The sequence below is a fragment of the Pithys albifrons genome, chromosome 10, assembly GCF_047495875.1.
Source record: "Pithys albifrons albifrons isolate INPA30051 chromosome 10, PitAlb_v1, whole genome shotgun sequence".
Classification (NCBI taxonomy): domain Eukaryota; kingdom Metazoa; phylum Chordata; class Aves; order Passeriformes; family Thamnophilidae; genus Pithys; species Pithys albifrons.
This window is the reverse complement of record NC_092467.1, coordinates 23,495,552-23,522,052: the sequence shown is the minus strand read 5'-3', so window position 1 is coordinate 23,522,052 and position 26,501 is coordinate 23,495,552. Positions and strand designations below refer to the sequence as shown.

The following is a 26,501-nucleotide window of genomic DNA, read 5'->3' as shown; positions in this document are numbered from 1 at the left end:
AAACTCATCATTACCTAATTGCTTCCACCTCATCCAAGCTGTTTGATCTCTCACTTGATCTTGGGGCAATGTTTTACATCAACTTAAATCAACTTAAAACTCTGCCCCATCCCAGCTAATGCAGTCCATGGCAGCAGAGAAGAGCCTGTAGTTTTAGGTTTTGACCATCAAACCTGTCTGAGCAGTAAGTTGTCCTAGGAGCATGTGGAAGGAGGCTGAGGATACAGGTTGTTACTCAAACGAACAGTGCAAATCAAACCATTTATTTCTATCCCAGACTAGACTCCAGCACATTCAGTGAGCAGAAAGGGACAGGAAAGGAGATGCCCAAGAGTCCCCAGCACTACTGCATATTCAAACACTGGGACTTAAGCTTCTGAATCACTGGAAGGTTGCGGATAAGAAACTCAGACATTATTTATGTTAGAAACCATTCAAAGGCACAATATGTATCTTATGGAAAAAAAATTCTCTCATTGAGGCTTCTGCCAAATTACAGTGTTGCTGAGGGATTCCCTTTCGCTGGAGAGATGGAAGGTGAAATATGCAGATACCATGGAGAAAACAGAATAAAGGCCACGTGAAAGACTGCCCTCAAAAAACAAGATGCAACAAAAAGGTAACTTCTCCAGTAAAAGTAGGACCCCAAGATACATTTGCAAGAGGAATCAAAAAGATCAAAGCACAGCTTGACAAGCCAATTCCTTTTGTCAAGTTAAAGTGGGTTTTGAATTTTCATCTTTTGTCCAGAGTTCCAGCTCTAGTCTAGGCTGTTATGCAACACGTAATTGAAAACCTACCTTAACTAGATCATAGTGGAATGAATGGATAGATCGACTTACATACTTTAGAGGGCAGCAATTTGCAGTAGAGAAGCCCTTTGGAAGCTGCACCCAATTCCTTGTCACTGGGTACCTGCCCACACAGATATGTGGTGGATCACTCCCCACAGGCCCTCTGTGAGCACAGCAGCCGCAAGTGCTCCATGTCCACGCTTCAAGTTGGAGCACAACTTCTCAGTAGTAAAAGCTTCAAATATGCCTACCCTCAGACTACCACTGCTTCTGGGAGCACCAAATGGGACACTACGGTTCTTCAAAACAAGAAAAATGGAAGCTATCCACTTCACACTCACTTTTCAATGTCACTGTTCTTACAGGTCTTCTGCATGGTCTCCTGTTTACTGCTTTCACCATTACTCGTTGAGGGCATTTCTGCTGAGGGAAGAACAGAAGAATTAGCAGGAGAACATTTGATCATTGCAATGAAATAGTCTGAGCGAGTCAAAGTTTCAGAGGACCCCAACGAGCCATTTCATGACAAGTCTCAGTAAGAGAGAGAAGACACCAATGCTACATGTCCCTGTCTGGCAGCAGGGCTCTCTCCGGATAGAATGTTTCTATGATTTGGGGCTGAAGAAGATACAACCCTTACCAGTTTCTCCACTTCATACTGACTGACCCTCACAGATGTTCCAGTTGTTTAAGCGAGGATTTCATTTAGAAGGGTTGCTGCCACATGGAAGTGGGTCCACAGCAAATCCACTCAGTCCAGACCCTGCTTTTAGCTTCTCCCTTTTGCTGAGACCCCTCATATAGAAGAAAAATACATGCCAGGTAACTAGTATGACAAAACTGCTCATCATGGCTGCTTCCAGCACTGGAGAGGGTGTGAGATACCAGCTGGAGATCAGAGAGATGAACTGCCCTGGGGCCAGGCCCTGGGCTGTAGATTCAGCACTGTGGCTTCAGGTAATAAAAGGTACAAAGAAAACAGCTCATAGCAAGTGTGGTCATGGATGTTTCCTCACCACCTCTGAGGCTGTAGCTACTGCAGCTGACTATACCTACAAGCGAGTGCTCCTGCATCACAGAAAATAAATACGACTACCTATTCCAGAGAAGAAAATGCCTGCAATAGATATCCTATGTTCTCCATTTAACCATCATGCCCTTGGCAAAACTGGTTCTATTCACCCCCCTCCCACTGGCAAGCAGTTATGTCTTGTAGGTACTTTCAAGGCTGGGAATCAAATGCCCAAAGCATGACAGTAACAGAACAGGAAACAAAATCACTGGGACAGGTCTCTTCAGGTCGCTGAGCTTCAATTCTCTACCTAAGGCAGCTGGAACAGCACTGCCCAGCTCTGGAAATGGATTTGGCATCTGCAGCTGGAAAGCGCCAGGTTTTATTATTCTCATATTTCCACTAGGTTGCTGTTTACACTTCTAGTGCTGTTGGCATTAAATAAAAAAAAAACAGGAGTCAAATGGTTTTAACACTTCTCCCTTCCTTCTTAATGCTATGAGCTTTCAAGTAATGCATACAAAGGTACATATTCACATTAACTTATTTGCTCTGTAGTCTCAACTAGAGGTCATGATGTAGGACAGATCTTAAGAGTTCCTACTCTGAAGGTACAGGCTTCAAAGATGTACATTTTTCTTCCCATACAGAGGGCAGAAAGGACAAGATCTACCCAAAAGATTATGAAACAAGTCTCTAGCATTCACTTTCAAGGAAGGGAAGTTAAGCAAGTAGTTGAAGAAAAACCCAAGCAATAGATGCACCTGTGTGCTTTTAAACCCCCAGCAGCTGAACACCACCATCACACAAGTCAGGCTCTGTTGGCTCCCTCTGTAATACAGCAGTTTGCCTTTTAATGACACAACAGTAAGTCAATTCAACCCCCACTTCTTATCATCACACCAGTTAAGGGGGTATTTTTGGGAACTTCCCCAGCTGCCACTGACCACAGTTAATTGTGCTCTAAAGTTTCAAAAAGACAGTGTGATTGTACGTGCACACGTATCTGATTACACTCTGCAAGAGTATCAGTAACTACCTTGCCAAAGAACTGACAAGCAGAATATATGGAACATCTATCTGCCCTTCTGTAGCTTACAAATTAATAATTTAAAAGTTCCACACTCACCGTCACTGGCCCATTTAGAAAACTCTGGTGTTATTCGAGTACTGGGTGTGCCACCACTGAAAGAGAAAAGGGCAGAATGCTAAAGGTTGAATACTGAAAATTTTGCTGCACAGAAAAAGATACCTCTTTCACCCACCCCTTCTTTCTCAATACTTCTATTCACCAGTCTAGGCTTCAAATAGCAAGTGAATGGCTGGCTGCAGGAAGTGTTTTTGTGCTACTCCACATTTCCACCAGTGCCCTCCCTACCTGCACTTCTAGCTGTGCCCTCTGCACAATCTCATAGGGATTGTGATGCTGACTGAAGGCTTGGGATTCAAACAGCAACTGTGACCTAAGGCTCATTTTTGAATACGCCGTTTCGAAGATGAACTTTATTTGTGAAAAGAAACTCACTGTGTAGCAACATTGAAGTACAGACAACTCTGAAACCTGACCATTCATTTGCAAGCCAGTAACAGAGACTGTAAGAGAAAGGCATCTTCTGAGCAGGCCGCACACCTGTGATTGTATGACATTTTAGCTCTATATGCCAAGACAGCTGCACTCCAAAGGTAACACAGGCTCATGCTTCATGGTGTCAGCTATACCACTGCATTTCTAAAGAAACTCACCACAATTTTAAAGTGCTTTTACAAGCAACATCACCTTTCCTGTTTTAGAGATGGGAAAACAAGTCCAGGAAACATGTAACAACCTTGCTCAAACAAACTGTGTTAGGTGCAAGCCACATGAAGGAACTGGGTCTCCTGGCTTCAAGTCCTCTGTTGTCTCACCAAGCACTAAGTGTTCACAGCCACTGATAATCCAGTATGTTCTTGCTACAATAACACAGTCCAGGCTGTGAAGGAGGCTGAGCATCTTTTAGGCCCTGCCTTTGGACTAGCATGGTTAGCAAAGTATTGAATGGACCAATGGTTTGGATCCAGCGTGGCAAATGCCACTTTTCTATGGAGTGAAATTTAATTTTGAACTAGTGTTTCTGATAAGCTAAGCAGTAAGAAAACTTCATTTCACTGCTCTATCAATCATTTCAACCTTGACCTCACAGGATCACTCAATGAAAGAGATAGAGGGATAATTTAAGTCCTGTTTTATGCAGGGCAGAGGGCTTAGAAAGCAATCCTGGCTCCCTGTTAAGACTCATTTTATTTGCCTGGATTGCTTCTCCAAGTGCCCTGAATGCTGGCTGCCTACATTCTCCATGTATGTATGTGGGCAGAGCACACATCCTACCCCAATCCAGAGCTGAATACAGAAGGATTAATTTGCACATCCCACAACATGTAATGGGATGCACTGAAATCATACCCTGGGTGCCAGACTCCTACTGTCCTGAAAAAGATTTGGATAGCCTCACACTATACTACTAAGAGACCACATTTCATCATGAAGCAAGATGATGCATAAGGACTTAGTAAAGCACAGCTTCCTCATCAATAGAATTCATTTTCTGTCCAGCAATGTTCAGGGCAAAGACTTCACTGGCTGGGCAGTGAGATGGCTCAGAGAGGGAGAATGTGCAGAGAAGCTTTATTGAAGCTGCTCTGTAAGTCTCTTTTTGCAACCTTTGTGCTTAAGTGAATGAAGTTGTTCCACAAACTGAAATTCTCGAAAAGTAATTAAAGTAATTTAGAAAGGGATGATACTTACTTTAAAACAGCACCTCGGAGCGCCTCCCTTTCTTTGGCTTCACCTGGCTCTTCTCCAGTGCAAGGGATAACGTCTGCCTCTGTGTACCTGAGCACAGCGGGTTAAGGAACACATAGCCTTGCTGTAGATAGTGGAAAGGCTTTTGAGATGGTTGGGACACTATCTGGGATACAGATAATTCCAACTGGGAACACCTCAAAAGAAGAGCGGCTGGTAACGATGAAGGGGCTTGCTTTTAAACTCTGGATTAAAGTTTTGTTTTGGGTGTAAAGAAACAGTAAAGTCTTCTGAGAGTAACATAATGCCACAGCCTCTTAGAGGGGGAAAATCAATTCCTCAAACTCTGCCAGCCCAACCTGAGCAGTTCCACTATTTCTGTTTGAGGTACAGAGATCTTCTACTAGCTAAGGGATGGGGCTTCAATCTTAAAGGCTGGTACAGGTTTCAATAAAACCTAATGCCATAGCTATACATTGAGTCTCATTACAGTTAGGGCAGTGTCTGCCTAATACCCTTGCAGAAACTCCTCTTTGATGGTTGTTACAGCTGCTGCAGGGCAGAAGTCTAACCACAGCTCTCCCAGAGATGTGTCAAAAGAGCCTGGCTCCCAGATGAAGAAATTCCCAAATGACAGTTAATACAGTAATGATGTTCCAAATGATAGAAATTCCCCTAATGATACTTCTGCCCATGAACTGTTTAATGAAAGGGAAAAAAATCAGTCACTCAGGGTGGAAGGTGAAAAGTGGTTAACTGAACAAAACTCCCCAAAACAAAGGGGTGTCTTGAGGAAAATAAACTCAATTCCTACCTCTGGAGCAGGAAAAGCTATCCACATGAAAGAAACCTGGATGGAGACAAGAGATTGCTTATGGAACAAAGAAACATTAACTGATCCCCTGCAATGTCTCCTACAGGCTTCAACCAGGTCTGAACTAGTGCTGCATCAACATAACAGAGTAACTGGGAATCCTTCCTAGGTCAAATAACATGATTACTGGAGAACGCTGTGTTGTTTCCAGTAGGGCTGGACACAGATTATCCACCACTTCCGAGGGCAGTGCTGTATGAAAGGTAGCTGCAGATGCACCTCTGGGTTCCCCCTCAGTTAAGAGCCTTTCAAAAACGATACTGTGGTTTCCCGTATTCAAGTGTGTCGTCTCCATCCACATCCAAGTCAGCATCGCTGTCTGGATTCTCCTTGCCACTGCACATGATAAACCCAGAACCTGAAAGAAAATAAAACACATGGATGAGCATTTGAGCTGGAGATGAAGAGTAGGAGATCTCCTAAGAATGGTGCTATAGCACCAGTCTGCGTGATGTCCTTTACTCTTAACAGCCTCATAAAAGGTACCATCTCCAAAGACTGCACAAGAACACTCACAGAAACGCTCTAACTTCCTAGATTTTATGCTTTAAATGCCCCCCAACACTGAAAAGGAAACATTCTTGATCTTTAGCTCCACATGAGTTATTTTACAATTGAAGGCACTGTAAGGGTCTCTCTCAAAGGCAGAAAAAACAATGAAGTAAAATAGAGAAGACTAATTTTTCACAGAAGTAGTTAACATGAAACCTACACTATTAGCAGGTAAGATACACGCAGAGGCTAAAATACAATTAGAAATATCTTTTTCTTTTAAAAATGCATTTAGTCATGGCTTAGATTTCTACATTCAAAAACATTTAAGAACAGCAAACCTGTTTCTAGGAGAGGGGGAAAAATCAGACTTCACAGTCAATAACAGCTCTTTACCAGCACTTCTTATATGAGGAAATTCCAATGCAACTCATCAAGAGTTCAGCTCTTCCAGCACAGGTAGGTCAGAGCCTATGACCAGTTCCAACTCCAGCAGAAAGCATTTGCAGTTCTGTCTGAGACTGATTGTGCAACAAATGCCACTTTCTAACAATTTATATATCTATTTTGGTTCCCAAGCATTTTGTTGACTGTCAGGCACACTGTAACCAGGCTTCTGTTAATTGAATCTACTCAAACACCTACAAAGATGAATCTCCCATGGAATTTGCTGTCTAAGGTTTATTAATAGAAGGGAAATTACAGAAAACATATATTAACTCTTTATAAGAGCTAACATTAAATATGCTTTCTCCCATGAGACTAGACAATAAGCAAAAGTCTCCTGAACCCCAGGGTGTTGCAAGGTCCTCATTTGTGTTGAGTTCCGCAGCAGATCTATGTTGTTTGGGGACAGAAGCTTTGCAGATAGACATGTGCTCACTTCAGCTGCCTTCAGTACTCCAAGTAGCACTTCCTGTCCAGACAGCAGAGCTGGACACCTAGCTCAGAAAGAGGTATCTGCTGGAGCCTGAAGGACCTGGTACATCCACAGATGGCTGGTGACCCAAGTCTGTGGTAGACCAGGGAGCATGTCCCAACTGCAAACACTGAAAGAGTAAGGTAGATGTCACCTTGGCTGTGCACAAATGCCCCAAAAGAGGTACGTTCCTGCACTGTGAATGTGGTTCTAAATGTGGAATACAGGCTAAAATTATTGTAGAAGTACTGACTATTAGATAATACATGTCCAAAGAACAAGGACATTCCATATCATTAGGGCAGCCTTTTTAGTGCTATAGATGTTTGAGTCTGTTCAGCCCACTGGGGCTCTCACCAGCACCCTTACACAAGCCCAGAACAGTGAACTGTACTTCTAACAGTCTGCATTTGTGCTGAGAGCAGGGCAAAGCAAGGGTGTCATTTCCAAGGACACCATGCAGACACAGTTCTTTACTGTGGCTCTTTAGGAATGGATGCTCTCGCTGATTCATTAAGCCCCCAATAAAATTTGTTTATATGGATTTGATATTTCTCTTCCCTGAATATCAAGAAGGTCCTTAACGAGTTATAACTGTAGCATGACACTGATTTTAAGACTAACCTTTCCGTAGAAGCATAAACTACTTTTTACTTCAAAGTAATTGCCAGTCTTAATTTTTAGCAGAGGTAGCACAAGTAGCACCAACAATGCAGCATCCATGTCTGTGCCAGGTACTGCAGGAGCCATCCATGTAGGTCAGCCCCGTGGTGTCACTGAGGCAGTCCACTTCCAGCAGATCCCTTGCAGAATGTTTCACAGTGGCTGCATGCTGCCAGCCAACACGTGTCACAAAGCTGCCTTCTCTTGCTGCAATGACTCGTCTAGTAAATCTTGACTCATTCAGTTCATCACAATGTTTGGAAGAAGATTTAGAGGAGCAAGAGAGACCTGTCAAATATGCTGCATAGTCTTTCAAAGCTGCTTTAAAAGTCAAGAGTGGGCAATGGGGTGGTAATTTATAGGCATGGCATTTAACCTGTAGTAACACCATCCCCTGCACCTGGCATTACTTTAGCCCATCACTTCTCAAAGGCCATAAACTTTGGACACACAGATCTTCATTTTTCTTGCAGCTGTGGGAAACACAAATCATGTAAAGCTGGAGCTGTGACTTGGCCAGTCCCAGGAGGTGATCTGAACATTAGCCAGACAATGAATACTTGGAGCAAGTGCCTTGGTGGGGTAGGGGGGAAGGTTTCCAAAAGAGTGAATGTATGTGGGACCACTCGCAGTGCCTCTCTCTCCAAGGATGCTTAGCACACAGCAAACATGCACCTTTACATCAATTTTGTTTTCAAGTGACTCAAGTCAACTAGCGGTTTATGGCAAGAGCTTAAGACAAGGAGATCTGCTTACTGCAATACAGGTTACAAATATTAAGGCACCTTGACTCCAGAATCCTGGTGTCCTTGCTCTCAAAACCTTTGTACTTAAGAAAATCCCTTATAAGTCTGAAAGGAAAATACTCCAGAGCTTTTGTTGAAGCTATCTCTATAATAAGAACCAGTGCATTGCCAATAGAGTACTATGCTCCCTACCTACACAGGTAAGTGTACAAGGGGGAGGGTTTGGACACTATGTGTTAAAATAACAGATACACATGGGGATGATCTGATAGACCCTTTCAGTCAGAGAGGAGGGCACAGTAGAGAAGTTCACAGGTTAAGACGATGGGCAGGAGAAGGGTAAATTTTCATTTCTGATCAAACAAGGACTCCCAAACTGATGCCTAAAGGAAGCCACAATAAGGTGATCCAACTCTCAGTTTTTCACTAAATGTCTTTTTCTTTTTTGACATTACCAAGTGCAGTCCATTGCAATATGGTAAAAAGAAAACTGATTCAAAAACTGTATGCTAAACAAAATAACCTTCATGAATCCAGAAGGTACTTTGAACATAAGCCATGCTATCAGTTTTAAGATTTCAGAAGCTGCTTAAAAAAAAAAACAACAGAAAAGCCACAAAATAAGTTTGTGATGTGAATCATAAACCCCAGTACTGCCCCTGCACAAAAGAGAACACCAAATCAAAGGATGCAAAAATCGGTGCAACATCACCTGTGGAATGAGAATGGCCTGACACCAGCATCCTAATGACCTTTCATCTGCAGCAGGGATGGCTTTTGAGGCCAGTTCCAGTGAGATGGGGTTTGGTGCCACAATTTCAACCTGACCCTCCTTGTCTAACTTCCTGAGGTTGCTTCCATGCACAAAGCCAGTGAAAACACCCATGCAGCTGTTCAAATATTTGACGTCTGAACTGCTTGACATTATTCATTCATCTCAGGCTCATTCAAACCAGATTTCTGGACAAGGGCTGTTATAAATGGATTAAGAGGACCACTAAATGCAAGTAAGGCCCAAAAGGATCACACCTGCTTCTCACTAACTCAGCCCAAATGTAAAGAGGGCTCAGAACTTCCAGCTCGCGATGCACACTGCCATCCAGGAGCCAGGAAAATGTGAAATGGAGCGCAGAGGGTGTTGCAGAGCAGAACAAAATGGCCTTTGCAACAGCATTGTTCTGGAGCTGTTAGAGAACAACTTGAGCTTCCAGAAGACCCCCTACCACTACACTCAGGTGATTTGCAATTCAATAGCGCTGGGAACAGGGAACAGTTCCTCCAGCAAGGCTCAGCTTCTGAAGGTCATGCAGTAATTCACAGCCATGAGCAATACTGCCTAGAGTGGACCTCTAAAGCCAGTGCTGCTATCCAGAGGTCAACACCAGGGACCAGAAATTCATCCCCACATGTTAATAAAGTGAAATCCAACGACTGAATGTTAAGTTGTGAGTTTGACCTAGGAATTCATAAGAGACGTGATTTGTTATCCACAGAAGCAGCTGTGACTCTTTGGAGTCACCCAAGGTGTGAGGAACGTAATTCTGTATGTGAATTTGAAAACGCTGCTTTTAGATGAAAAAAGAACAAACCCAATGCAGCCTTTCCTACAATGTTCCTGTTCCTTGATGAAGAACTTTTTGCTCTTGCTGTGCATTTGGTAGGAGGCAAACACTTGTCATACGCTGCCAGCCCCAATACAATTAGCCTTCTGATGCTAAAGCAGCACAATTCCCTGACAGTCTTAATCCCAGCTGCCTCCTTAAGGTTCAGACAAACAGGAGTGAGCAGGCAGGTCAGACGCTGGGGCCATTAAGAAGAGAAAAAACAAAGTTACAGCTCTGTCTCCAATCCCCATTGCTCTTGTAGCCAGGTGCTCTGACAAGCAATTCCAGCACTGGTATTGAGTGGCACCTCTATAAACCCTGTGACAGTTCAGGAGACAAACTCACCCATCAATCAGAATGTACCTATCAACATCACTTACCTAGCACTGTGTACACAGCTTTCTTTGCTTGGGCTGGCCTCAGAGCAGTCTGCCTGAGCACCAATTCAAGGCAGTTTCTGAAAAATTTAGGTACTTTACACAAGCCATGGTGGTTTTGAAATACTGAGTTTTCAGAGGTGTGAAAAGCAAAAAAAAATTGCATGCCTCTTCACTGCTGCCAGCTGCAAGCACTGGCAGTCTACAGGAACCAGCTGAGTTTGAAGGAGAAAACACTTCACACTCTTTTCCATGCACCTGTTAATAAGGGCTGGAGATAAATCTCACTAGAAATCCTTTCCTTTCCCTTTTTGTAAGTTGTCATAGCACTCTTCTTTCTCCTAAGTCATCTCCTAGCCTAAGCATCCTCTCTGACCTCTGCACTGCTTCTCAAATCCCACTTCCTTTGCTGCAATTCCCGCAATGACTGGTCACCTCAAGATCTCTCAAGTGCATGGTGGCCCAGGCTAAGATGGAGAGTCATTAACGTGATATATAAGCAGATTCACAGAACAGATAAAAGGACTTCACATTCAAGTCCTTCCTTTTCTTCATCACGTTCAGTGGCAGATGGTCAAAGTGACAACATATGTTGCTTCAGGTGGTGGCAGCACTGCTGGCTCCTGCACAGGCACAAGCTCCCATGGAGACTGTCTTAGGGGTAGAATGGTGAGGCAACCAGACCACTGCAGACCCCAAATGAGTCTCATTTCATGAGTACAGGTAGGAAAGCAGATTTACTGTGCTCCACCTCTGTTCCTCAACTTCTATCTGGGCACATAAGTCAGTATTGGAGGCCAGCTGTTCTGTATATATTTAATTATATGTTTATATTTAATTATCACTACAAACAAAGCCAAAGAAGAAAAATAAGATGTCAGTATTATTATTTGCACCACCATTATGAATGCAGCTACTAGATGCTATTTACACAGAGGATCAAACTCATTTGGATAACTAACATTTCTCTGGTTTGGCCCCCAAGGAATGGGAGGGGTGGGGTGTCAAATCTGTACTGGAAATATTCTAGAAATCCAGACTTTTATATAAATTCTGTAAATGGTTCTAAATTAAAATCCATCTCAGGGGCATACAGCTCTACTGGGGCCTGTTTTGGCCACGAAGAGGCATTCATTCTTTTTGCAGGTAATTTACCCACATTCAGGAAAGAAGAAAAAAGCCTCCCGTAAATCTCCAGAACTGTAGCCTTTGCTAATTACACTCCTTGCAGTGACCCCATTCTGTACAACCTCCCTTTCCAGCACGTTCACTCTATTTTCTTACCAAAATGTCACTTACTGGCTTCTTGGAGAGTAAGAACAATGAAGGCAATAAAAGTAGTTTATGCAGACTCACGGCCAGGCCTCACATACTTCCTGAGAATGGCTCTAAACCGGGTTTATTTCATCATCTGCTGAAGTATCCCAAACTACTGCTAAGAGGACAAGGTGGCATGGATGCCATTTTATTGTAAAAGGCATTTGGGAAGAAAGAGAAAGCCATTAAGGAATCTTGAAAACAACAGGAAGGTAGAGATGAGGCCATATTGAACAGAGGTCTTTCTACAGATCTGTGTGAAATTGTTCATTTTTCTAGCATAAAGAGGGATAGAATAGTTCTGGTGACACTCTCAGCCTGTTGCAGTTAAAAATTACATTCAGAGACCAAGAAAAACTGTAAACGACAAGGGTTTTATTTCTCTGAAGACAGATCCATTTAGCGTGAAATAGTGATTTACCTGAAAAACTGACACCCAACTGTGTTGTTACAGTGCACACCTGAAACAGCAGCTGCATCCATCTGATGCTGGACATTAGCTCTCAAAGAGGCACAAATGGGCTGCCACAGACCTGACTGCTTACTGTTGTGGATGCTTACAATGATCTTTGCTAACAGATTACAGAAACAGCTGCCTTTAAAGAAAGGGGCCATATAATTTTATGACCATTAAAATAATTTTGCAGCAGCATGTTGAACAAAGGGCAGGCAAGCGCTGCTCTACAGGGTAAGATCCAGATGCTGCAAGGCTCGGGGAAGAGTCTTCCCCATCCCTTGCACCACTCAGGAGTATTCCAGAGATGTCTTTTATGCTTCTTGTAACCCATCAGGTACAGATCATGGCTGCAGGTGGAAAAATGCACCCAGACCAAATGTCTGATCTGGTGTGGCCATTCATGGCCGCCTCCTAGAGCCTCATGCTGGCATGATGTACGAAGGTGAGATCAGTCTAGGTCTGTCTCAAAGGCTCCTCTTCAAAACCTGGACCTAAAGTACAAAAGCAGCAGCAACAGCCACGGTCTTTGCAGCTACAGCTCGTTTTCCACAGTCAGGGAAAGGTGGATCTGAAAGCTTTTGTTCCCTTGGGGAGGGAGTGGAAACAAACATAAAAAGGAAGAGGGAGAATTAAAGTAATCTTGAATCACTAAGCAGATTCACATCACTGGATCAATAAGCACCACTGACAGGGATCACAGGAATGTCGCAGCTTTGCCAATAATAAAACAGCACAGCAGAGCTTGGAGGTTGACTTTTCTAAGGCAGCCGAGCATGAAGTAGCAAGGCTGGTGAACAGCTGAAAGTGACACCCTGGCTTACATAGGGCTGCTGCCAGTGGTGGGGCTCAATGCAGTTTGCTTTAAATAATGATGAGCACAGAGATTGTATTCATCGGGGAAAGGCAACCAAGGACTGGAAAAAACAGGGGCTAAATTTCACAGGCCAAACACATGTGCTCTTCCCCCCCTCACTAATTCTTTTCTAGGTTGGAAAGAAGAAAGAAAAATCAGTGCTAATTTAATCAATTGATCAGCCTATTGATTGCAAAACTGGAGCTGCTAGTTAGCCATGCGCTGTAATGCCCTCAACTCTGAAACCACAAAACACACCATTGATTTCTTCACTTCCAGTTCCAAAACAAGAAATAAAACCAGGCTTTCAGTGGAAAAACAACTTTCTCATCCAGGGAGAAGATGCAAGCAAAGAAGAGAGGCCAGGAAAGAGGGACAGCTGCATCTTGCGAGGTTGAAACTGAAATTAGTTACAGATGCAGTCACAGTGTCTTGTGTAAACTCTATCGATTGGGTGGCTGACAGTCTTGGGAGCCTCCACAGTAGGACAATCAATCCGGCTGCAGTGTCACCTGCCACTTTGCTGAACAGTTGACAATGCAATTATCCAGTGTGGAGGCAGGGAGTTGGCGTGTGTCAAACGCAGTTAGCCACTTTCCGGGCACTACTCGATAATGTGTTTCACCGCCGCGTGTAAGAGACGACACGTGGAGACAGGAACTGTTTAGAGCCATTGAGACCTGTGCTCCCTTTTTTCCTTTAGAAACATCTCACTGCTCCTGACTTAACAACTGTATTCTAAAATGGTATTAAAATTGCGTCAGTCAACTATTGTGTGCTTAAGGCTGAAGTTTGACCTGAGTGTCCAAGAAGTAGGCTGCAGTTCTAGCAAAACTGCAGACACTTGGGAAAAAAAAATAAAAAATTATCAGATTACTGTCTTGAAGCCCAGAATTTTCAAAACCACAGCAGACAGATCACTAGAAAAGTGGATTGCAGAGCAGCTGCTCTCTGAGATCTACTAAAACTGAAGTTTAAAGGGATGCTGTCAACTTGAAACTCAGTCTATTTAAAAAAAATCGAGTAGTTTCAGGTGCTCTAGCTGCTCCCTTACTCCCTCTGCTAACTTTCATGGTGTTACAACTGCATTTTCTATTTTGTTTTTAACTAATTTTCCCCCTCCTTTCTCTAGGAAGGGGGTGACAGGCATCCCTTTTCAGCCCCCAAATAAAATACATAATACTGTGAAATGGAGAGCATTCCCCTTCTTCCCACAGAAAATCTTTCCCTGGCTAAAGTGACTGTTGTTGTTACAGGAATCAACTAGCAAGGTTTAATTGATTGTGCTCCTTTCAACTAATGTATTCTGGCTGTTTGAGCATAAAAATTAGGTTCTTACATTTTTGCATGCATTCAAGTTAACAAAAATGTACTATCAACAATGAGAAATTTTAACAGCTATATGCACCAATTTTATTTTTTCAATTTAAAATAATTTTTTACTTTGCCAAGTCCCATTAATTACTTTGTGTTCCACAACAAAGAAAACACTGTCCCTTGAAGCATTATATGAACTTTAAACACACATGACATTGAGCATCAATTGTATGGCGGGTCATGCTGGCTTTCTATGTAAGGTAGGAATTTTTTCCTTTTTAAAATCAGATACTATTCTAATCTGTTTTTCCTGCTCACTAGAGCCAACTTCTGATATTAACATATAGGACAATACCCAAGAGACAGTAGCCACAGAATCCTTCAAATCTATACATGGACACAAACTATGGATAAAGAATCAGGTACAGCCTGTCCAATTATTGTATCTAACACTATGTAAACAGATCTGTTAGCCCTTTTAGGTCAAGTATTACCTTATGGACAAGTACTTTCTCTCAAAGGAGAGAGGTGCAAATATTAATGAGTGGTTGGGCTACTCTGTCAGACCAGTCCAAAGCAGTGTCCTTCAGCAACAGAGCGATGGATTACCAGGATTACCATCATTTTACACAAGGGCTGAGGTAAGGTACAGAAGTGCTCTGGGACTCAGTAACCCTCTAAAGTGGGGAATAAGGCATAGAACAAGCACTTGAGAAAGATGAAATTTATAGATCTTGCCCACTTGGAAGCTTACAGCACGTAGCAGTGAGCAGAAAGGAAAAAACAACCCAGGTATAGGAAGGCTAAAATACCAGGATTGAGAGGCTGGGAAGGATGCTCAGATGTACAGATGCATTCACCTTAGAAAGGGATGCTGATACTGGAAACGTGGCACAGAAAGGCACTGAACTAAGTTCTTGCTAAGTGGGAGGAGATTAAGAATTTCATTACTGCAAAGATTCTCTGTACTCCTACCACAGACTGCTCTTACTTCCAAATTGAAATTTGCTTTAGTGTGCCAGGGTAAAATGAATGAATTCTGGCTCATTTACACAGAAATAGGAAAGATGATTCTAGTTACTAGACCAGTCTTCCAAAAGACCTAAATATGCCAGTGACAACTTCCATTTCCCAAAGGGTCTCTTAGGAGAAGTCACACTTCTATTGTTCAGCTCAAATGCTTTTGCTGGTATAACCTAATGCCGCCTAAACCTCCTGGCAGGGAAAAAAGGAGAGTCTCCTTGCCTTCTGATGCTTTTCTGCATGTCTCCTTATATTTTTATCTGAAAAAGAGGACACAGCTGGCTACTAGGTGAGATTCTAGAGCAAGACTTTTCAGGTCTGTTGCCAGCTTTGCTACTATCTTTATAACGTTATTAAAAATGCTTCACCATGGTTCAGTTTCTACATACCCATCAAACACAGATGTTAAGAACTTTGTGGCAGAGTTCTGTGTTCATGAAATGGTACAGAGAAGTACTACTGAGTTTTCCTTCCCTGTTTAGAGCTTTCTGCCAGCCAGTTACTAGACACGAAGTCAATGTGTTCACGAACACCTACTGCTGAAGCAGGAGAACTGAAAAGTATCTACTTAGATTCTGATGCCAGGACCTGACACTTGAGATCATGCTTCTAATGCTGCCTGGATTTAGAAGGAAAACAAATGGGAAGAGCATATAGCTATTGCCCCAAAGCTCTATCTTGGACAACTAACCCTGAGTGGATGAAGGCTAGCCTAAACCACTTGCTGCTCAAATTGAAGCACATCTTGATTCTCTGGCATTAGAAAGCTGACAGTGGGACTGCAGCCATTTGCTGGAAACTTTTAGCCATTTTAATATAGTCCCACTTTCCAGGCAGCTGCTTAATTGTACATGGCATGAGATCCAATGCAAATGGGCACCCGAGTATAACTGTGGTTTGTTACAGCTTATAAGGCTTTACGAAATCTCTCTGTACTATGTTGTGCTGCTCTTTTCTCTTGGTAAGACATTAAGAAACACATACAAGGCCTTTGCTAGCTTGGGAGGAGGGTAACATGGAGAAATACAGCGAAATATCAAAGAGGTAAAGAGAAACTTCAGAGTTAAGGAATCCCTGTGTGTTTCTCCTCCTTCAAGAGTATCACAATCTATCAGACAGATCCTTGTCATGTTGATCTTTCTTGGAAAGTATCCTTCCCTGAAAATGTCCTGCTTGCCATTTTAACATTTTCAAACATTTAACATTTTCTTTCTCTCTTCTGTGTTATTTTTGATGCAACCAATCTGCTGAAGGAAAAGAAACCCAAAAGAGCAGTGGTGACTGGTTTGCTACTGCACCTAGAGGAAGGCTTTTTGGTGGGAAGCTGGAGGGGAGAGGAGAAGGATGGGGCAGGTGGAGAGAACTTAGCTAGAATTCTTCAGTTCTTTCATATCTAAAGAGGACAGCAATCTCTGTTCTATCAGACCACGCTGTTTGTGCTTTAAATGGTACTTGCTGCCAGCTTGCTTTCCCTGTCTCTCTTCCTTTGAAGCAGACCGGACAGCTTCCTCAAGCTGGCGTTATCACTCCCTCTAACCACTCTTGGCAGGCAATCTAATTCCCCCTGAAAAGGTCACCGCCATTTTAACTGCCTTTCAATCACATTAAGCACGCTGCCGCTCGTGCTCAGAGCGCTGCGCCCGCAGCTCTCCTGACTGAGGTGCGATCGATAAACTGACATCCCGCCCCCCACCCATCTCCCCAGCCGCCCCGTGCCTCCCTCTCCTCTCCTGGACAAACTGCCTTCCTGGAACGGACGGCAAAAGACCAAGTGGCAAAATCCGCTCCTCAAATCTGAGGCAGCAGAAGGGAGCCACTAACCTGGCATTTACTAATCTTTGTCCCATCTGCTCGGAAACAGAAGGGTGCAAGCATACCCTCCGCCTTTCCTAGACCTACAGAGGCAGCGACTTCACAGGACAGTTTGCTTAGGCACCAGTCCAGACACCTTTGAAGCTGTGTTACAAAGAACAAGCCTCCCTCAAGCTTCCCTCAATGCAATCATTACCGTTATCTCTCCCCCCGTGCTGCTTTTTTTTTTTTTTGCAGTTACGAGTTATGTGTTCCACCCATCGATCCCTGTGTAAGACACTGTTTTAAGTCCTCTTGCCTTTTGACTGTGCTAAGCCGTTTAAGAGATGACAGCAGCTGCTATCAGTGTGAAGCTGATGTGATTCTTTTCAGATAAAGCACTTTTTTTCCACTTCTCCCCCTCCTTTCCCTTCTTTCAAGTAAGAGACATACACACAAAAAGAGACACTGAATCTTTCAAAGAAAAAAAAACCCTTTTGAACTTCCCTCAGGAATTCTTTAAAGGGATAACCTTACAGTGTAAACACTGAGGGTATGTGCATCCATTTTGGAAAGGAACAGAAGAATTGCTGCAAATATGTTGAGCATTAAAAAAAAACACATCAGAGAGGAAGCCACTTGATGCTTTCACTTGTGAAGTCTTGCTGGCAACTTAAACACAGAAACTCATTAAAGATGGCATGAAATAATCTCCTGTAACAAACAGTTTCAGAGAGGGATGATTCAGAGATGTGGGGAGAGATAGTTAGTGAATGTTCAGGTATTTCAGGAGAAATTTTTGTCTTGTGACACTGTACTGAGACAGGGAAATATTTGATTACTGTAACTGTTTAGTTTTTCACTTTGAAGTATGAGCTTGAATTAAACATAGCTTGGTATTTCATGCTAGTATTTTTCTGCATTCACTCCAAACAGAGCCAAGAACTCTCCTACAAATCCCTACTTCAAGCAGGACCTCTGCTGAAACAAAGTGGTTCCAAACGTTATATAGCTGCCATTAATCTACACTGACACCCTGCATTCTTCCAGTTATGGTAAGCAAATTAAGTAATAGCAATTGATGCTTTAAGCCAGGAGGACAGCTAGAAGTACCAAATATTTCCTGACTGAAAGCTTTCACCAAACTCAACATTCCTGCTCACTGTCACTGCCTCTTCTTTGCACCTGCTTGCTTCAGGTATGCCAAGCTGTGGCAGCCAAGGAGGTGTGCTTTGGCTCTGCTGCAGTAGACCTGACTGGGGATTTGCAGCTGTAACATCAACACAGAAGCTGGAAAGTTTTTGTCTTCTGAGACAGCCCCTCAGGTTAGAGGAGCAAGTTTTCCCTGCAAGTGCTTTGGAAGCAGGAATCTGTCACCCTAGGAACCATACAAGTGAGAGTTTCAGCCTGTGATAGCCCCGAAGTATTAGACAATCTTCCAGAAAATCTGAACACGGCTATTCATTTCCCTGACCTTTCAGGATTTTAAGAAGAACAACCCCAAGATCTCACAACCTTATTCCACCTGGGAATCTGTCAAGATCTTTCATAAAATTTGCAAAGAGTTTTTCTCATGTTGAGAGTGATATCATCTTTGTCCATTAACCAAAAAATGACAAAAAGATGAAGCCAGGACCTGTGTTAAGTCCTGCTTCCCCTTGGCCCAGCTGTGACATCTCCTCAGAGCAACACACCATTAAAACTGAAATTAATGAGACACATGGCCATCTATTTTTCCCTCTGGTTTTATGTATTTCCCCATGTCATCTCTTTAGACACTGGTGACATCTCTGTAGTCTGGCAAAGGCTGTCTGGCATTATAAGAGACCTTTGATTTCCACATCGCTGCAACTTCTCAGCAAAGGGAACAGAGCCAAATGCAAAGCCTCGGGTGATGGGGGTTAACGAGGGCCTTGCCAACTCCAGACAAAGCAGTTTTAAGCATTAGAAAGCATGTACAAAACGTTGTGCTGTGCTTCAGGGCTGTAAATTAACAATTCTGTCCCTAAAATAAGGCAAGAGCCAACACTGGCAGAGATAGAAGGAAGGCAGTCACCTTAAGGTTACCTGAGAATGCACATAGCAGGCCTGAGTGATGGAGACCTCTGAATGCCAACACTCAGAGACAATATGAGAGCCACAAAAGAGAGCACAAAAAGGTGCAACTTGATTAAAAATAAATGCAATCAGCCACCTATGGGAGATCCAGCTTTGTTTTGGCTGTTGAAATTTTACAGCAACTTCTTGCACAGAGGAGGTAGGTACCCTCCATATATTGGCTGGTTTATCCCAAAATACTAGGTAGGAAGTTGGTGGCAAAAAGGTTCTGTGTTAAGGGAGGTGGACACTTCTCTAGAGAAGCATGGCAGCTGTTGAATCCAGCTGCCAGCAGAGGTGCTGATGCTGGAATCTGTCTAACTTCTGGTGGAGGAAAGCAGGTAATCCACGCAATGCAAACTAATGTATTTGAAACTTCCTTAAAATAATGAAGAAAATCCAACAAAGAGCAAGTACTTTACATTTTCACAGCCTAACCACATCAATTACATACATTTTGTCCAGTGGAAGCCTGGAAAGAAAATGTCCATATGACTGAAGAAAAATGGAAGGCTCAGATCACATTTCAGTGAGTGAACTCAAAAACAAGTGGGAACATCAAGGTGAAGACAGCACAATGTCCACACCAAAGGAAGTGGAAGATCCTGCTCTCTGAAAAAGCAGTTGTATGGTGTGGGTGAAGTTAAAAACTACTCAGGCACAAAAAAGAGAAGAAATGAGCTGAGTAGTGTTTTCTAATAAGGACTAGCGGTGACAGCAATAAAGGGACACAGACATCCCCAGTTTCCCAACGATGGCTCATAGTGTCTATACTACATAAACATAGTCTAAGACCCTGCATGGTCTCATCAGGCCCCTACCTGGAACAATGTTTAGACACAACTCTTTATGGAGTTACAAAAAATTTAGGCCACAGACATAGGATGCAACAGTGTGAGCTTCCCTGGGTGTCCTTTAAAACCCAAAGAAGCTGCACCTGCAACTGAGTGCTCCTGATCATCTGCTGTGCTACAACCCAGATACAATTCAATTTCAGAGGTAGTCAAGAGCAGATCAGAACCGCCTGGTTGCATCTGAGTACATGGCTGGCTTTTACGTCCAACTCCCTTAGGCAGCAGCTTTTCCCCTTGAGATATTTTAAATTAAAATCCAAGCTGATATAGGAAGAGATCACATCCCATCCTCTTTATTGAACGAAGGAAGCCAGCATTCCTCCTCTCATTAGGCATGCGCTACGTGGATTGCTTGTGAGAGACTCTCCTGACTGCCTGAGGTTCATGCCGACGAACAGTTTAGTAAATCCTCCTCTTTGAGGCCAAAGGGCTGAGTGTAAGCAAGGGGCCAGGTTTCTAGATAAAATTACATTCACCAATCAAGCTCATGAGAGGTCAAATTTTGCCATAACTCACTCTCCCTTCAGTAACTGATTTCCCCGTCACTGGGGAAGGAGCAAAGAAGAAGGAAAAATAAAACGTGTTTGTTTGAGAGCCCTAAAGGCTTGCAGTGCTGGAGGTGCAGAGCAGGTTCCTGGATTCTCATTTATCAACCTTAAAAGGGATGGAGTGATAAATGTACAACTGGCCCTTTAATATTTTATGCAGGTGCTAAAGCCACTTAGCTGTCACCTCCAATACATCACCAGAGGCTGATACACCATCTTTCGCCACTCCAGGCTGGGAACTTTTACAATTTCATTTCCATTTCCCTCTCTTCACATATTTCTATGTATTTCTTACTATGTGCAAGATATAAAAAGCTATTTTCCCCAAATGATCTACCCATTCCTATTCATTCCCTCTTCAGACACGTTTCTTGAGGAAAAAATAACGCCACATTTTTGTTCAAAGTTTGCACAAATTTTGACTCTCATCATTCAAGAAACGCAGAAAACTGAAATCCCTTTACATTCTGGCAAAGGCTGTTGGTTCTGCCCTTTGAGAAAGGCAAATCCCCACATCCCTCCCTTTAAAGACAGGTAATGATCAACTTCCACAGCAGCATGATTTAAAAGTGCCCCCAAAACACCGGCGCACCTCGAAATCCTCCCTCCAAGAGAGTAGTAGCTCGTATCCTCTTCTGTCCACACCACTCGTACTCTTCAAAGCGGTTGCCGTTCTCGTTCTCGATGTCCACAGAGTCATCTTCAGTCATGCATGAACCTTCTCTCTGCACAGGATAAAGCACGGGAAGAGGGTTGAGATGTATGAAATAGCACTTTGGGGTTAATAACTCATGGTGAGATGAAGAAGGAAAGCTGGACTGTTCCCAGGACAGCTAAGTATAGAGCAGACAGCAGCATCTACTCTTGCTCCCACTCCCAGTGACCTAAATCTAGAAGTAAATAGGTGATGGAAGAACGTGACAAGCTTAAAATCACAAGTTGCAAGGTTCGTAATTTTTACACATGGAAATTCAAGCTCTGGTTCCTACAACTATGTTGGTGTTCATTTTACATGCATTCCCCTGCCTTGTACAACTCCTCTATCATATAAACCATACATTTCTTTGACCCCCAGTAGTAATGTTCTCCTACAGCATAATTTTGGGGCATACTGATCAAAAGACACCTCTCTTCACATGACGCACCTCTCAGGGCAAGAAGAATCAATTTATCATCTCTACTGAGGGCTATTTCTGAGAAACACAAACAGAAAGCTCTACGACACAACTCTTTCCCTCCCCTAGAGCTTGTTTCTCCTTCTGCCTTGCTGTCTTTGGGATAAACAGCAAGAGAACTGTTTCATTTAAATGCACTTCTTGGAGTAAGATGGTCATGCAACATTTACAAATGCCAGTCAGAAGAACCCAACAAAAACTAATTCTAATGTTTTCAAAGGCACAGATCAGAAAGAACTCTTCTTGCTGTGCTACATAGGAAGCTTGAAGTCCTACAAAAGGCTTCATAAACTTTAGTAGCTCCACCTTTACAATCTACAACCTACACTTCTGTAATAGTGGAACGGCACATGAAGTAAAAAAGTTACTAATGCGACACAGCAGAAAAATCCAGAAGAATCCATCTCCCAAGACAAAAAGAAGAGACTACAGATCTTAGAGAGACAGGTAGCATTGCCTGCAAGCTCAGCAATGTTAGTTTTTGCCCCATACTAGATCCACTGCGGAAAAGCTGGGAGTAGGGAGAAGGGAATGGCAGCTGGTGATCCTGCTGCGCCTCTACCTTTGCAAGGCATTGTTCCACATGCCTACTCATCTCCTCCTCGGATCCTGACAGAGGTCGGCTGCAGAGGGGACATACCTGCCCTTCGTCTTGCTTCCTCCGTTTCATTTTTCCAATCCGAGCTGCATGGAGAAACCAGGGAAAGAAAACAAACAAAAAAGGAAGACATGTCAAGTTTGTAGATCCACTCTTTATTTGCTCAGTTCCAAATAATAAATCCTTGGCAGAAATGGTAAGATTTCACACCAGAAAATTCCATTGCAACTCCCTATCCTGACTGCTATAAACAGGACAGAGACTGTTACTTGGCACTTTTCAAATTAAACCTGTAACCTGTGGCTGAGTACTCCCTGATTTCCAAGAGGCAGCTACTCAAAATTTAACAACTAGGAGAGGGAGTATCTGCTGCACATCCCCAGGTAGGTTATCAAAATCATTAAATACTTTCCCTTTGAAGGCTGAAATTGTTTTTAAAGTTGAGTGATCAAGGCAGTGAATCTTATTTTGGATTTTGCCTCCCAAGTCTGAGCCCCTTCTACTAGCACATCTATTCCCTATACAAGAACTTGTTTAGAATGTAGAAGGATTATGTAGCACCTGAAAGCCTCAGACAAGGTATGTAACAGCCACCTCCAGGACAACAGAGCCTCCTGGGAACACTGAAAAATTACTTTACAGAACACCACAAACAAGTCGGAGCATCATCTTAGCAGCAGGTAACACTTATGGAAAGGAAAGATTTTTGGTGTGAAAATCAGCACCCACGCTAGACAGCTTTTGGCTCTTTGTCATTCTACTTCATGAAAACTGGGGGCTATGCTGGGCATGCTCTGTGAAACAAACATGTTAGAAATCACAATGATTAGAAAAAGCAGACAAGGTAGCCTGTTGCTTAATCCAGTATCTGGTTAATTTGAACCATCATTTAATGTGATCAAAACATCTGGAACCAAATCATTTGCATTAAAAAGAACTTCTGTCTCTTATTATGATGGCTTTAGGGAGGTATTACCAAATAACTCAATCACTGGCTGCAGGAAAGTCTCTGTTTAATTAATAAGGAAGGTCAAAATTCTGAATGAGAGACAAGGAAAAGCCCAAGGAAAGCCCATGTGATAATGTGAGATGACACCACCAAAAAGCTGCATTAGCCAGAAATCATTACTGACATTGTGTGTGTTGCAGCATGCTCTGAAAGCCTTTATGCCTGAACACTGTGGGATCTACAGCTCCCTACAGTCCAGTCAGAGAAAGCCGCTGGAATGCCAAGATGAGAAGGACCAGTGTACAGGAAAGTTTCTGTCAACTGTTTTCTAAAGTGCATCAGTTTAAAGCAGACACAGTTTCAGCTGAACACATCAACACACACCTTAAAAGTCTTTCAAGGCTTTCTTGTTGGCTTCCCTGAATGTAGGGCCCTCTGGGTTAGCATATACTTTCCCACAATCCAGAATGAGGAGTATTCATCATGCCCTATACTCTCTGACATTTCAGCACTGAGAAAGTTTCAAATTATTCCCTCGGCATTGCTTTTTCTCCCTGAGATAGAGATGTGAGAAAACTTCCTGAAAAAATCAGTCTCCACTCCTTGCATCACGAAAAGAACTGTGCAAATGTGACATTCCTAGAATAAGGGACAGCAACTTGAGAACAAAACAAGAATGTTTTTGCTATCTGGCACTTTGAACAACAGACTCACAAGTTAACATGCACAGCTGTCATCGTTTGTCTAAATTTTATTTGCTGAAGCTCCACAACCCTCTCTTGTGTTGGTACACCACACTGACAGCTCCACAACCCTCCCTTGTAGTCAGAGTTAAGCCATGATCTTTTTGGTTTGTACTTGAGCGCACAAGAGACTTCTGAAGTTCTGGTTTAGTGCACACCTACATCCTTCAGCATGGCTCTTTTGTGTAAATTTAGGATGCTCTTTCCTTGCCTCAGTAGCTCTGTAGAGCCCACACAAAATTGCAAAGAAGTCTGGAATCAGACACAATGTGAGCATTCTCCAGCAAACACCCATCTGACCAGAGAGAAACACAGGAACAAAGCCCTCTCTATCATGATGGCTAACACAAATTTCTCTCACCTCATCATATTTTTAACTAGGGAAATGCAGGAAAGAAGCAGTTTACCTATTCTGGTAGGACTCCCAATGGTCAAAAAATTCAGTTAAATCAGTCTGCCTGGCAAATTTATAAGTACTTTTAAGTTTTTTTATTGCCATCTTTCAGTCCATGCAGTGTGGCAGTGACAAAAGGAAGACAACTTGTTTTAGGTCTTCCACTGATAAACTCCCGGGACCATTTTGCCAGAACAGACACTTGATCAGGTGCTGAAATGTTAGTGTAGAGCTGGGAACTGAACCTCACTCTGCTCCAGCTCCATGCAAGACCCAGCAGCCAGCCCCTATCCTGGCTCTTTTAGCTCCGCAGAGCAGCAGTCCTTTATACTGCAGTGCCGCAAGTGAAAAAGCCACTGGAGGAAAGAGGTGTTGAAAACAAATACCCCTGCCATTTTCATTCTGTGGTCATTAGCAGCGGCAGCACTGTGCCCGTGGAGGCCAAGGGTGCCCCTGGTGACAGCAGGAGCAGAGTGGGAATGGCGCAGCCTAGAAAGCACATCCGAGCCGCGCTGTCCCTGCCCGACACAAGGCGCAGCCAGGCCATCACTTCCAATCAGCGCAGCAGGGATGGAGCAGCCCCAAAGGCAGGGGGTGATTGTGGTGCTGTCCCGAAGGGGAGCAGCTCAAAAGAACACACAAGTGAGACCACAGGATTGTTAATTAGTGTTGATAGATGCGATCATTTCTAATTAGCTACTAATCTCTCTCTCCTGTGCCCCTGTCGCAAGAGCATGGGAGAGGGGAAATAAAGGAAAAGCCATTCCCTCTCGTAATTCAGGAAGATAAAAATGCAGCCAGCAGAGGACTAGATGCATGAAGACTGACCCATTCTTACCTCTGACTGAACAAAGACTCCACAGTTATTATTCCAACCTTCTGCCAGGACGTGAGGAGTTCACTAATTTTTATTAGCATTAATAATTATTATTAGGCCATCAGAGGGCTTCCAGCACCTCCGAAGCCTCACTTTTAACAGATGTACATTACCCTACATGCTGCTCCTGCTGCAAGTACATATTCTCCTTCAGATTACACAAAACCACGGGGCCGGTGAGTTTAAGTCACCACAGCAGATCAATGGGAAAGCAGCATGTGGAGGTGAGCAAGAACTGAGACCCTCTGCAAGGATCAGGATCTCAGCTACGGTCTCTGACTCAATTTAGGAGCTGTGCTGGCTAAGGGAATTGCTCTTCCCTCCCCTAATATGGGACTATGCAAGGTGAGAGACTGGTTGCACTAGAGAAGGTGCCAAACTGCACAGAGCCTCTGCTGCTGAGGGTACACTCACCTCTGCCTTCCCACAGGTGTGAAGAGGAGCCAGTCCACCACTGCTGCCTTTGCAGCAGAACAGTGTGAGGATCTTTTCTCACAATGGGCTCTCCCCAGCAAGGCTAAACTTTATTAATGCCTAAAGATCATATGACTCTCTAGCCCAGCAAAACTTCCTATGAGAAAAGCTAATGGATTTTAGTTTTCACTGGTACTCCTTCACAAAGCAAAAATTCACCTTCAGGACAGGGCACTAATTACCTCAAAAGTGCTCTTACACAGCATCTAGCAATGGACACTGCACCAACCTCTACTGCAGCATCAAAGGAGATGATTAAGTTACTAGCAATATCTCTTATGATTCCCTCCACCAGTTTGAAAGGTCCCCTGAGTCCTATGCAGACATCATTAGCAGCTCCTGCAATGGCAGGCCAATCAAATTAAGTGGAAACATTTTTGTCTCCTTTCCAGTGAAAAATATCCAGCTTTATTCCTCCCCCACCCATCAGATACAAAAGCACATGATATGCTGGTAGTGGTTCAACAACAAACTGCACTGTGACCTCCTCCATGGAAGTCTGTTCAGAGTCAGCCTTAGGGTCACCACCAAAATGGGAATCAGCTTCTCAGGGAAGAGACAGGTGCAAAAGAACCTTTGTAAGGACCCATTTCACAACTCACCTGAGAATGTCAATTTTGCAAATAGCCCTAAATTTGAATCAAAGATATTCAAGCACAAAAGCTAGCACCTGCTCTCTGCAAATCTACTAGACGAGTCTTGAGCAGTGATTATACCTATTTTTATTAGGCCTATCAAAAAAAGCTTTCGTGGATGAATAATTTATCAAGAGCA

The 26,501-nt window shown here is 43.2% G+C and overlaps 1 protein-coding gene across 5 annotated transcripts in view; it reads right to left on the bottom strand.

Annotated features, from left to right (window-relative positions):
* RNF220 (ring finger protein 220) overlaps positions 1–26,501 on the bottom strand; it is a 215,307-nt gene that overhangs the window by 26,874 nt on the left and 161,932 nt on the right. For 3 of the 5 annotated variants that reach the window (XM_071565847.1, XM_071565848.1, XM_071565852.1), the window contains 6 exons: positions 22,255–22,376; positions 21,110–21,242; positions 5,721–5,817; positions 4,589–4,675; positions 2,936–2,991; positions 1,136–1,214 (listed from right to left, as the gene is read on the bottom strand). In XM_071565847.1, the coding sequence (XP_071421948.1) occupies positions 1,136–1,214; positions 2,936–2,991; positions 4,589–4,675; positions 5,721–5,817; positions 21,110–21,242; positions 22,255–22,376 (574 nt within the window). Of the gene's footprint in view, positions 1–1,135; positions 1,218–2,935; positions 2,992–4,588; positions 4,676–5,720; positions 5,818–21,109; positions 21,243–22,254; positions 22,377–26,501 lie in introns of all 5 variants that reach the window. The other 2 variants (XM_071565849.1, XM_071565851.1) reach the window with 2 other exon arrangements.